Raw genomic sequence first — 13,232 nt, 5'->3', positions numbered from 1 at the left:
CAAAAATGAAAGTTCATCTTATAGAACAAGCATAGCCACAAGTGTCTTCATACAATGTGTTTGTTTAAAATCAATAAACAAAGGTGTAATTTCCATTGACCATTCAGTCAAAAAAACAGTTTTTCACACAGTATTGCAGGGAAAAAATGGATTTTAATACCCTCTCCGGTCTTGAACTCATTCTCCACGGTTGTCAACTTTTATCCACCCACACATCTGGTCTGAGGCACCACAAAGACAGAAACAAGAGGGTAATTGCCTTCCAAATGAATCTTCATTTTTAGCTAGCCCCTAATAAAATCAACTTCCATGGGGTAGCACAAGCACCACTGCATAATGTGACAAGCAAGACTTTCCTGTCAACTCCCTGAAGCAGCTTTGACATAATATGCTCCCTAACATGTTCCAGCTCAATATTGTCTCTCCACAGACTGTTAGGACTCATAAGGACTTCTTTCTATGCCATCAGTCAAACAATTCACGCTTGCATTCAAAGCATTTCACTTGATTTGCCACACTTTTCTTCCATACAAAAACATTTTATGACCCTGAAAAAGTAACTGATAAGTTAATGTCTCCCTTTATCAAACCCATAGACATTAAGGCACTACCACTCTGAGCCTCAAAGGTATTTAGGCACTTAACACCCATTGATTTGAGGATCTAGGCCAATGGGACCAAATGATCAAAATCCAAAGGGGCTTTTGCCAAAGGAAAAACAATGATCTCTTGTGTGCAGCCCATGATTCAGCAAAGACACTAACCAGCTGTCACAAAGCAAGGCAGCATTTTCTGCAGCACTGTTAGAAGTCAACCCCAGCTGTGCTTTGTCTCTGGCCTGGTAACAAGCAAAACTACTGTGATTAGGCGGGGCGGTGCATTCGTCTTGACATTTCCCTCAAGTGCCTTTTTACAACTCCACTTCTATTAATTAACTTCATTTTCTAGCTATACAGGATAACTGCCTCCTCTTCAGATATGTGAGAGGCAAAGAATATGTGTGGAGTTGCACTTAGGCTGATTGGCTGTGTGGGACGATGGTATAAGTAACACAATGTCAAAATTATTGGATAAAGCCATTGCCGTCAAAGTTTTATAACAGCTGAGGAAACTCACTTTGGAGGAATCTTTTTAAAGATTTATTTATTTAAAAGTTTACCAAACTCACTTAAGGGAGCAAAATACAGATAACCACTCAATGAAGACATAAAAGAGCAAGAGGAGACAAGCTAAATTTATATGACAATGACTAATTCTACTAAAAAGAAAGAACAAGAGATCACTTTTGATGAGAACAAAATGGACAAGGAAATGCTTTTCCCATAACATCAATTAATCCATGGCACTCATTGCCACTGGACACTCAGACAAATGGCTTATTAAGTTAAATAAAAACAAGTGGACATTGATCTGAGCACAATAGCATCTGCAGTTACACCAGTTAGGAGAAAATAAATAAGCGCTCTTAATCCTTGTGATGTGACATTTATTAGTCTATGGAAAGGGTTCCCAAAGAAACTGTTTGAAGCAGTGGGATGAAGAATGCAGTATGAGGAATAATGGACTGGATGGTTCAACAGGTGTTTTAAATCTCTAGGTTCTATGAATCTATTATTCTTTGCTTCTAAGATGATCATCAGCAGGAGTCAAAAGAAACTGTCCCCATTGGCAGGGAACTGCACAATAAGGTGCATTTGCAGATTTTAGACTACTCTCTCAAACATCTGTCATTGGCCCTTGCCAGAGGAGGAGAACAGGTGAGTTCTGATATAGCTCTTCCAATGGTTTAAATTTGAGGATAAAAAGTAGAGCCAGCTAAAACATGGTAAACAATTTTCATGAAAATTTCCCCCAATTTTTCACCCCAATTTAAAAAAATGTTGACCAGCTCCTGCTAAAAATTGAGAATCGGTCGATTTTGATAGGTCTTGGAACAAGTCTGGGGGAAAGCAACGGAAGGTGAATACCATTGATAAGTGATTTAAAGATTGGGACAGATTCACTTGAGAGAATACCATGCATTACAAAAACCCACGAGGACACTGTTGGCTTATTACGGTAATGTATCACTGTTATCTCGTGCTGCCCATACCAGTTAGTTGCATCCAGCTGTTGTTGTTTGTCATATACTTAGGCCTGGTCTACACTACAGGAGAAATTCGATCTAAGGTACATCAATTTGAGTTACATTATTCAAATTCATGTAACTCAAATTGTGTAGCTTAGATCTACATGATGTCACCGTTCCTCGATCCCCAGGTAAGTGTAGACAAGCCCTTACACTATAAGCTCTTTGAAACAGGCGTTCTTTTCATTATGTGTGTATATACCGCGCCTAGCACAATGGGGCTGTGATCCCTTACTGAGGCTGCTAGGTGCTTCTGCAGTATGAAGTAGACATAAGGATAACAGTCAGAGGAGGACATCTTGCCTTCTCATGCCAAAGCATAGTTGCAGAAAATGTCTGGGGAACTACTTGCTAGGAATGCCACCTGAGCATTTCGTAGGTCTCTCACTTTCCTAACCCATGAGTAATTAACTTGATTTCCTCTTTCAAAAATACTCGACCAAACAGTCAAAATATTCCTTTTTATTTGTTCATTGACACTGTTCATCCCCAGCTTTTGGCAGTCATCTGGAAACGTGGCTAGTAGGGCTTGTTAAGTGCCACAGTAGCGGCATTGATCAGCAAATTTGTTTTCATTATTTGACAGCCCCCTCATCTTGACCTGACATTACACAGCACTCATCACTCTCAGTGTATACTGACGCTACATCAGCATGCATAGTGAATGTTACATTGTTTAGCATTCTCAGAATTCACAGCTTCTCCTTGGGTAGTAAAAATATTCTCTGTGGCACACAGAGCAAATGGGTCCTGAGTCTTGACTAAATGCTGGAAGCTTAAACACTTAACAGCAGGTCATACTTTTCATATCCAAAAGCAGTAGGCAGAGGGATCTGCTCATATTGCTCATTCTTTTTTTGTCACACACATTGCTCTGACAGAGACGCTGTCAGCATGGAGGGGCTTGGGCCTTTCTGATGGGTAGTTGTGACAATAACAATTCCTTAATTTTCACTTGGAATCATAATTTACAGGAAGAGCAGCTGGAAATATTTGATGAAGCAGGAGAAACAAGGGATGATTCAATTTTGCTAATCGCTCTCACTCATTTGATTGAGAAGGCTGAAGCTTCAGACTAGCTGCTTCTGTGAGAATTCCTTTATCCTTTGACAAACAGGCACCAATGGGCAGTTACACCTAAATATTACTGCTGTATTTTGGGTTGAATAAAATGGCTAGGATGCAACAAGGGGATTCTTTCATTCTGGAAATTCTTACATCATTATCAAATCCGGCACTTCAAATATCCCACTCACAGCATAGTATCATAGAATCATAGACTATTAGGGTTGGAAGGGACCTCAGGAGGTCATCTAGTCCAACCCCCTGCTCAAAGCAGGACCAATCCCCAACTAAACCTAAACAGCGCCTATAAGGATAAATTGTGACAGGCCCTGATCTGGTCTTCAGGAAAGGAAAATTCAAGGAGCCTCCCCACATATTGTGCAGCCCAGGCAAGGCCCATTACAGTTGCTGCCTCTGCAGCTGAGGGAGCTCAGGGATAGCCCAGGAGGGGAGAGAGTGGAAGCAAGGCCATGGCTCCATCCCCTTCATAATGGACTGTGGAGTAGGCTCCACCATCACAGGGAGCCAAGATGCCTTTCTGGACTATATGCTTTAGTCAAACACGAGTTACTGGACACAATATGGGGGGACCTGAGTGAAATTCTCTGGTCTGTGATATACAGGAAGTCAGACTAGATAATTTAATGGTCCCTTCCGGCCTTAAAAATCCATGAAAATTATTAGAGAGACAGGGTGGGTGAGGCAATATTTTTTATTGGAGCAACTTCTGCTGGTGACAGAGACAAGCTTTTGAGCTTACACAGAGCTCTTCTTTGGGTCTGAAAAAGGTACGTGGTGCCACAGCTAAATACAAGATGGAACAGATAGTTTAGCATAAGTAGTTAGCACATATTCTAGGGACCATTCAAGGGGAAGTGGCCTGTTAAACCCCTGTAGTCATAGGACAAAGAGGGGAAATAATGGGTCACAGACTGATGTAATAAACCATAAATCCAGTGTCTCTTTTCAGTTGATGATTTTTAGTGACTAGAACAATTATGAATTTACATTCTCAGATTGACTTTTGAAAGTGTTGTGCCGGTTTCCTTTGAGGATGAGGACTGGAAAGGTCAGTTATAGAGGCTTTGTGAAAAGTGTTCACCCCATAGGTGCTGACTCCATGAGTGCTCTGGGGCTGAGGCACCCATGGGGAAAAAATAGTGGGTGTTCAGCACCCACCGGCAGTTCCATCCATCAGCTTCTCTCCTCTCAGGGCTTCCAGCCTGCCGGCGGGCCCTATCAATCCTGCCCCCCTCCTCCCTGAGCCTTCCACCCGCTAGTGATCAGCTGTTCAGCAGCATGCAGGAGGCACTTGCGGGCAGGGGGTGGGAGATGGGGCAGGAAGAGGCCTGGGGTGGAGCAGGGGTTGAACATCCCCTGGGAACTCAGAAAGTTGGCAGCTGTGGTTCATGGTGTTTTTGTCTTTCATCATTTTCCTGGGTGAGTTCATCTGAAAGCATAGTGATTGTCTGGTTTCACCTATATAGTTGTTACTGGGTCATTTAGTGCACTGGATGAGGTACATCGCATGTTGTGACAGTCATGTGTAGGACTCATGGATCCTAAAAGATGTGTTGTGGGGGTTGTGGATCATTGTTGCAATGGAAACATGCCTGCAAGTTTTGCATCTGTTATTCTGGCAGGGTCTGGTGCTGATTGGTGTATCCTAGTCTGTGAGGAGCATGCTTCTGATAGTGAGTTTGGGGAGACTAGGGGGTTGTTTGAAGGACAGAAGAGGGACTCAGGAAAGATTTCTTTTAGGATCAGGTCCCCATTGAGCATGGGTTGTAGTTGTTCGATGATACCTTGTATGGGTTCCAATCTGGGGTGACAGGTGACAACTAGGGGTGTGCAGTCAATGGGGGGGGTTATTTCTGTATTGAAGCAGGTTCTTTGGGGGTATTTGGTGGGGGGCCATAGCTACAACAACACAGCATCCATGAACATTAACAACAGTTTCCTGGTTCCAACCAGAAAAGCTCTTAAGCACATGATTTATTTTAATACTTTCATGGGACTATTTTTGTGTCTATGTGCTCAAGTGCGCTGCTGGATCAGGGCCCCCTTGCGTAACCTCTGCTTTTCATGAGGCAATACTGTCAAAAACAGATAGTTAAGGGTTAATGTCTCTTTTACCTGTAAAGGGTTAAGAAGCTCAGTAAACCTGGCTGACACCTGACCAGAGGACCAATGGGGGGGACAAGATCCTTTCAAATCTTGGTGGAGGGAAGTCTTTTGTTTGTGCTCTTTGTTTTTTGGGGGTTGTTCGCTCTTGGGACTAAGAGGGACCAGACGTCAATCCAGGCTCTCCAAATCTTTCTGAATCAGTCTCTCATGTTTCAAACTTGTAAGTAACAGCCAGGCAAGGCGTGTTAGTCTTATTTTTGTTTTCTCAACTTGTAAATGTTCCTTTTTGCTGAGAGGATTTTACCTCTGTTTGCTGTAACTTTGACGTAAGGCTAGAGGGGGTTCCTCTGGGCTATATGACTCTGATTACCCTGTAAAGTATTTTCCATCCTGATTTTACAGAGATAATTTTTACCTTTCTTTCTTTAATTAAAAGCTTTCTTTTTAAGAACCTGATTGATTTTTCTTTGTTTTAAGATCCAAGGGGATTGGATCTGGACTCACTAGGAATTGTTGGGGGAAAGGAGGGGGGAATGGTTAAATTCTCCTTGCGTTAAGATCCAAGGGGTTGGATCGGTGTTCACCAGGAACTTGGTGAAAAAGCCTCTCAAGGCTGCCCAGGGAGGGGAAGGTTTTGGGGGGACAGGAAGTGTTCCAGACACTGAAATTTCTGGATAGTGGCAGTGTTACCAGATCTAAGCTAGTAATTAAGCTTAGAAGTGTCCATGCAGGTCCCCACATCTGTACCCTAAAGTTCAGAGTGGGGGAGGAACCTTGACAGGTACAGATCCACATCATCTCCAATTTTTCCCCTTAAACCTATAATCTTTATCTTTTCATTACATAAACTTATTCTTTTCCTGATGCTTCCCATTTGACTGTTTATTAACCCTAACTTTGCATTTCCACGTTCAAAGCAGTTTACCAACAGTAACTAATTAGCCCTATAATGCTCTTGTAAGGTAAACATTATTAGTCCTATTTTACTTATGGGGCAAATGAGGCACAAAGAGGTCAGTTAAATAGCTTGCCAAAGGCCACACATAAAGCCAAGAGCAGAATGAGGACTGAAACTCTTCACTACCTGCTGCCACTCACCCGTGATACTTCTCAATGGAGTTTTTCATCCTGCCCTAAGAACCTAACCTTTCCCCTGCAGTCTCACCTGGAGTAGAATTCCATCACTCAGTAATAATTTGTCTCCTATTACCTTCCTGTCATTTGCTGCCAGAACACCCAGGGACATATCTGTCTCTCATGTTTGACTTCTCTCACTCCTCATCAACTCCAAGGGGGTTCATTCCTGCAGAGCTGCTTTTATTGCAATTCTTGCCCATTGTAAATTAAACCTTACAGTTCAGGGAACATTCAACTTCATCTGATGACCTGAAAGGTTCTGATAGGTTTTGGCTGCATAGGTCTGTGCTTTCATGAGTCAGCTGATTCAAAAATGTTCAAAGTATTAGGGGACGTACTGTGCTTCTGAAACTATGGGAAGCTGGCTGCACTGAATATAAACTCTTTCAACTTGCCCAAACTACATTTAAAGAGTAGTCTGGTGGCTGGCTCTCAGAGGAATAGTTTAATAACAGCTTACTGAACAAAAAGAGATTTCCAGTGAAAAGAGCAGGAAGGAATTAAGAGTCCATGACTATGAGTAAATATCTTTAAAATCTTTTAAGACAACTGTAAACTTTAATCTCTACTTCCAGCTTTCCTTCTTTTTTTACTCCCAAATCCTTTTTTAAATAAAATCTCCACTCACTTTCCTAACCATGTACTACTGAAGGAATTTGATCAGGGCAAAACGGTTACTATCATAGACAGCAACTAAATTAGAAAAGTATAATGTTATCTACAGCACTTTCTTTTAAACAATAACCTCGGGTTGGACAAATGTGCCAAGACACACATGTGCACGCAGATGCACACACATGGTTGTTGGGTTTAGTGTGCAGGGCCTGGGTGGTGTTGGTGGCCTGTGGTACACAGGCGGTCTGATTAGATGAGCTTGTGATCCCTTCTGGCCTTAAACTCCATGACACATACCCAAAAAATACAAAGGCTGAGATTTCCAAAACTGCCTGTGGGATTTGGACACCCAATTCCTATTACATTTAATAGGAACGGGATGTCCAAATCCCTTAGGTAGCTTTAAAAATCTCTGCCAAAAAATTATAAATGGAAACATAATTAGATTGGCTACGGTCAGTGAGGATAAACTGTGTCCAGGTTACGTCTGAAATACGTAGGCTCATGTTTGCTCAAATAGGAAGGATAGTCTAGTGGTTAGAGTGCTAGGTTTGACCTCAGAAGAGCTAGGTTCAATCACCTTCTCTGCTAGAGACTCCTTGTATGACACCGGGAAAGTAACTTCGTCTCTCTGTGCCTCAGTTCCCCACCTGTAAAATGGGGATAATACTACCTCACAGGAGTCCTAGAAGTATAAATTAGTTTAAAAATTGTGACATGCTCAGATAAATACAGTAATGTAAATTAGGGTCAGGTGATTGTGTCTAAATCCCTCATTTCAGACTCAGAATAATACTAAAAAGATCTGGTGTCTTGTTGAAAATAATTTGAATCAAAAATAAAGAATCATGACACTACAATTATACAGGGAGTTATTTTTGCTAATAGCAGAGATCCTCAACTCATTGCAAGCTTCTTGCATGGATACTTTATTTGTGTCCCTCGTTTGGACCTTTGCAGATTGAGAGGTATGGTGCAAACTCCCTCTCTTGTACATGCAAATCAGGTATCTGCGTTTGTACATGGCCTAATAGGTACCTACCTCACCATATGCAAATATCTGATGAGTGTATGCAAATTGGGTATTTATGCAAATAACTTGGATTTGAGCAAACATATGCATACAATTGTTCCCTGCTTAATCTGAAAATCTGAGCTATAAAGTCTAGGGAAACATTGTCATGAATTCATAGGAGTAACACAAGTAGATTACATATGAGCCCTTTCTCATTGTTATTAAATAGCTGTCACTCTCCTGCTGCCCTTTGCCAGAAGTTAAATGATAGCACATTGGAGAACTGTCACATCAGACCCTAATCAACTGCCACCTTCCATTTGTACCCAGCACTCACTGCAACTTGAACCAAAAATCTCCCGACGATTTGGCAGATAATATACTCATTATTTAAAGTGTTCTGAATTTTAAAGGTCATTCATGTGACACAATGAGTTTTTTCTTTGCACTTGAAAGCATGAGTTTTGTTTCATGGCAGCCTTTATTTAGAGCTACTGCTAATAGCAATGTAGGCTTAGGTGAAGGAAGAATCATTTTTACAAGAAGGAATTTAGTAGTACTTACTCTTTCCTTGTGAACTGCATGTTTTGTTTTCAAGAAAATTCAACAGATTAGCAAAGCAATAGTGGGTTTTCATCTGTGACACGCAATACTTCAAAAGTACACACTGCTAAATGTAACCTGGAATTGATTCTGCTAAGGTTGAATAACTGCTGGGTAACTATCATAGCCTAGTTATACTTTGTAAATCCCAAAACACTTGGTAGAAAGATTTGAAACATAAACTGCATTGTGGTTCATGGCTCGGGGTCCCAAGAAGCACCTGAAGCGTGTAGCAGCTCCAAAGCATTGGATGCTGGATAAATTGACAGGAGTCTTTGCTCCCCGTCCATCAACAGGTCCCCACAAATTGCAGGAATGCCTTCCACTCATTATCTTCCTTAGGAACAGACTCAAGTATGCCCTGACAGGAGATGAGGTCAAGAAGATCTGCATGCAGAGGTTCATCAAGATTGATGGAAAAGTCCGCACTGACATCACCTATCCTGCTGGCTTCATGGATGTCATCAATATTGAGAAGACAGGTGAGCACTTCCGTCTGGTATATGACACCAAGGGTCATTTTGCAGTTCACCGCATCACAGCTGAAGAGGCCAAGTACAAGCTGTGCAAGGTGAGGAAGATATTTGTGGGCACTAAAGGAACTCTGCAGTGTACCTGGATTAGTACCTGCTGTGCTAATTTACAAACTGGATCAGAGTGGTTTGTGAACAATTTGTCTATTTTTTTTGTCCTCTGTGCATTCTGAAACTACTGCAAGGGGGGAAAAAAGAGTGATCGAGACAGCGAATACAATATTTGAAAGTCCTGTACTTTCATTCTTACAAAGAGCTTTAGTTATAACCAGGATATTATGAGGGCTTTAATAAAGTAAGGTAGTTTTATATTGAATATAGTGTTATAAAGGAGCTCCTTGGAGACACACAGATGTAAAAAACCCAGATAAAAATCCCCAATCTTTAATAACCACCAAAGAAATAGATGTGATTGGGAACCTGTGAGATTCTGAACAGAACGTTTTGGGATTTCAATTTGGAATCACACAGACTTATGGATCAAAAGTACTGATGACACAGGTACAAACGTGATTATGCTATTGTAAATGATGAAACAATGGAAAACATGGCATATGGCACCCCCTTCAAAACAGCTAAAAGAAGCAACTCGTGTTAGATATTACATTTCTTTCCACTTCCATGCAGTATAAGAATGTGGCTGCTGCAATATCCCAAATCCATAGCATTCATAGATCATACTGAAAAATACCTGTGTTCCTGGGTAGTTCATGACACTAGGGATATTATATACCTGGCATTAGGTTTGATTGCAACAGTAAGTGACAGTGAGCGTGATATGTTTGATCCTGAAACTTTCTGGAAAGCGAGCTGGAGCTCTGTCATTCCCTGTCATTAAAACCCTATTAGGAAAAGAAACGGGACTCTTGCTTTCCCTGGTCAATGGAGATGTGGCATGCTTTACTTCCGAAAACACAACTTTGATTATCTGAAGGTCTTGTGGGAGAAAGTTAGCAGAACCAACATCCCCAGTTATCCAGGAGATGGGGAGACTGCTCTAAGCTGTTGGCTTCCTCCTCCAAGGCCAGTCCTCTCAACAGGAACCAGCAGTGGGGAAGTAGGGGAGTCTGGGAAGAGAGCTGAACAATATAGTCACCAATAGGCTTTATCTGCCAAATCCCTGATGCACATCAGGATTTCAGCATACTAAGGTATCCAGTTATTTTCCCACTCTTGCTCCTCCCTGTTCCTTGGTCTCTTCTCCTCCCCTGCTGGCATTAGAGAAGTCATCCACTAACCTTGATTGTCCATCCCTTTGTTCTTAAATCATTATTATATGAAAGACTGCCGGGTCCTTAGCTAAATTCAGTGATGGAAGGATTAGGTTTTTTAGTTCAGGATGAAACAATAGGCCCTACACCCAAACATAACTGATGCTATCCCAACCAATCTGGAATCTGTCTGCAGATTTATTTGGTGTAGGGCAATGCAAATGGGACTTTCAGGCACTGGCCTGTGTCCAGAATGGACTGTGACTGAATTGCCCCAGAGAGCACTCCCAGGTGCACAGTGGCAACACATCTGCTGTTACCAGGGCCAGTGCAAGGATATTTTGCGCTCTAGGCAAAACTTCCACCTTGTGCCCCTGCCCCCTCCCCCCGGAGCATCACTTATTATAAACCTTCAAAAATGAATACTGCATAATATGGCATTGTTCATTAGAATTAATACATGTTCGGCTTGAAAATTTATTAATTTCATTATTTAGTCTACATATTTAATGAAAATAAATGAATAACCTGACAGAGTGTGGGGCTGGCTTCGGGAAGGGGGGTGCGGCAGGGGCTGGCTGGAGAGAGGGGGCGTGGGGCTAGCTGGATTCAGGCAGGGGTATGTGGCAGAGGCTGGCTGGAGATGGGGTGTGGGGTTGGCTGGAGGCAGGGCAGGAGGTGTGGGGCTGGCTGGAGACAGGGGTATGGGCCTGGCTGCGAGCAGGGCAGAGGGTGCAGCAGGGGCTGGCTGCGAGCAGGGTGGCAGGTACCAGGACCGTCCCTAGATATTCTGGGGGAGGGGCAGAGCAGGGGCAGGGCCCTGTGGCAGAGCCAGAGCAGCAGGGAGCAGTGCAATGCTTCTGGCAGCTGGAGGAGAAATGACATCACTTCCCGGCTGGCCGCAGCTGATCAAAGCCGCAGCGCCCCCTCGCACAGTGGTGGGAAGAGGGTTACACATTTAGCTGGCGCCGGGTGAGCATCTTGGACATTTTGGGCACCGCTTTTTGGTACCCTCAAATCTTGGCGCCCTAGGCGGCTGCCTAGTTTGCCTAGTGGTTGCACTGGCCCTGGCTGTTACACATCTTTAGAGGGTGCAGCATACTGTTCTCTCTGTGAAAAGTCAGCAATGCTATAGGCCTGAGATCTGATCAACCCCTCCACCTCCATATTAAACCAGCTTTGGGTAAAACTCAGGGAGTTCACCACTGAAATTAAAAAAAAGAAAAAAAAAAAGGACTGTTCTGCTGCTGATAAAGCACCCCCACCTCAGAAAGGTCCCTAACGAGAGTTATAACCACCAGGGTTTTAATGTAGAGACAGCCAGGGGCTGGGAAATTAGGGAAGATACAGAGACTCAACAAATGGTAACATATGCTCTAACCAGCATTTTTATGCTGATGATCTGCATAAAAAGAGAGGGTTAAAACTAAGTTAAAATTTAGTATGAAAGATAAAATGTAAAAACTTGGGCAGGAGGGAGGACACACAGGTGCCAGTGTCTAATTGGTTAAAATTTCTGTTATTTAGTAGTGTGGGATAACGTGATCGCTTTAGTAAATTTGAAGGAGGTAGCTAGTTTTACCTATATAATGTAAATGAAAAACAATGCTCTTTGGGAACCATTTCCAGACTGCAGTTCAACATCAAGCTACTGGAACTCTGACACCTCTGCATGACCATGACACCGGGAACCCCCAGATGAGTGCCTCCTGACTGGCCATTGAGTGCAATTTGTCTGTATATTGGACTGGTAAGTATATTCTCTCTGTGTTGCTAATAGATAGGTGTTTAGAGCACAGCTGTCTAAGTCTCTTTCACTGGGAGAAGGTTCCACAGATCCATAGAGCCTTGAGGGAAAGGGCGGGTACTTAAGTTTGTTCCTGAGCCCCGTGGGAAAAGATAGGTGCCTTACACCCTGGGCTGTCAGAAGGGAAAGGGTGGGGATACCTAAATTGATTAGGTCACACCTTTAGTCCTCAGTAGGGTATAGGTGGGGAGCCCTAAATTGATCAGTTCACGCCGTGGGCCGTTGGTAAGGTATAGGTGGGGTGCCCTAGATTTTTGCGGATACAATACTGGTTAGTAGGAGAGGGCAGGCCACAGGCTCTGTCTGCTTCTTGCCCCTTTTGGAGGGGCTGGCACCACTAGCAGAGTCAGCTCAGAAAGATCCTTGATTCCTTATGCGCAAGGGAGTGCAACGGCTGAAACTGCGGCCAGTCTCTGTATCCAAGGCACAATGTCTTCAGGCATTCCCAGCAGGCACAAGGGAGCATGTCCACTACTACATACTTTGGAGGAAAGTGGAACACTCCTGTTCAGACACAATCTGGCTCTTTATTTTACTTTTTTTTGTCATCTATTAACTCAGTTCCATTTTTTTACGGTACTGTAAATCTCCTTTTACAGCAACTGTATTCCAGAATAGCCCTGTTAAGATCAGGAAATCTACCTTATCTGTGACAACTCACCAAACACGGAATGCCAAAGTATTTGACATCATTGTATAAAAATGTATCAGGCTTTTTCATCCACTGAAAAATGTAAAAGTTTTTCTCATGCACTAAATCAAATTTATAGCAGTGCCCGCTATAGTTAATAGTCTGGCAACTTTCCTGTTATAACTCCCTTGGGAGGTTTATCTCAAAATCTCCTGTAGGTTGGACTTTGGCACACAAGGTCTCAGCCTGGAGAAATTTAAGAACAACAATTTTTAAAAAAGAAAAAATGTATTTCCCCTTAGCCCTCCAGAAAACAGGGAAACACAGAGCTGTTTTCACACTGTTTTTCCCTCTAGGTAC

The 13,232-nt window shown here is 42.7% G+C and overlaps 2 protein-coding genes across 2 annotated transcripts in view; one reads left to right on the top strand and one right to left on the bottom strand.

The window, feature by feature from the left end:
- The window catches only part of KCNB2 (potassium voltage-gated channel subfamily B member 2), a 304,602-nt gene that overhangs the window by 258,819 nt on the left and 32,551 nt on the right, over positions 1-13,232 (bottom strand). The window lies entirely within an intron of this gene.
- LOC127045983 (40S ribosomal protein S4-like) lies at positions 8,880-9,396 on the top strand. Its single transcript, XM_050942878.1, has one exon. It carries the CDS (start codon positions 8,887-8,889, stop codon positions 9,394-9,396), a length of 510 nt encoding a protein of 169 aa, XP_050798835.1. The 5' UTR covers positions 8,880-8,886.

Source organism: Gopherus flavomarginatus, chromosome 2 (assembly GCF_025201925.1).
Source record: "Gopherus flavomarginatus isolate rGopFla2 chromosome 2, rGopFla2.mat.asm, whole genome shotgun sequence".
Taxonomy (NCBI): domain Eukaryota; kingdom Metazoa; phylum Chordata; order Testudines; family Testudinidae; genus Gopherus; species Gopherus flavomarginatus.
This window is presented reverse-complemented; position numbering and strand designations above follow the sequence as displayed.

What these genes read in the sequence shown, in the direction of transcription:
- LOC127045983 (XM_050942878.1), top strand. Translation starts at nt 8,887, where the DNA reads ATGGCTCGGGGTCCCAAGAAGCACCTGAAGCGTGTAGCAGCTCCAAAG.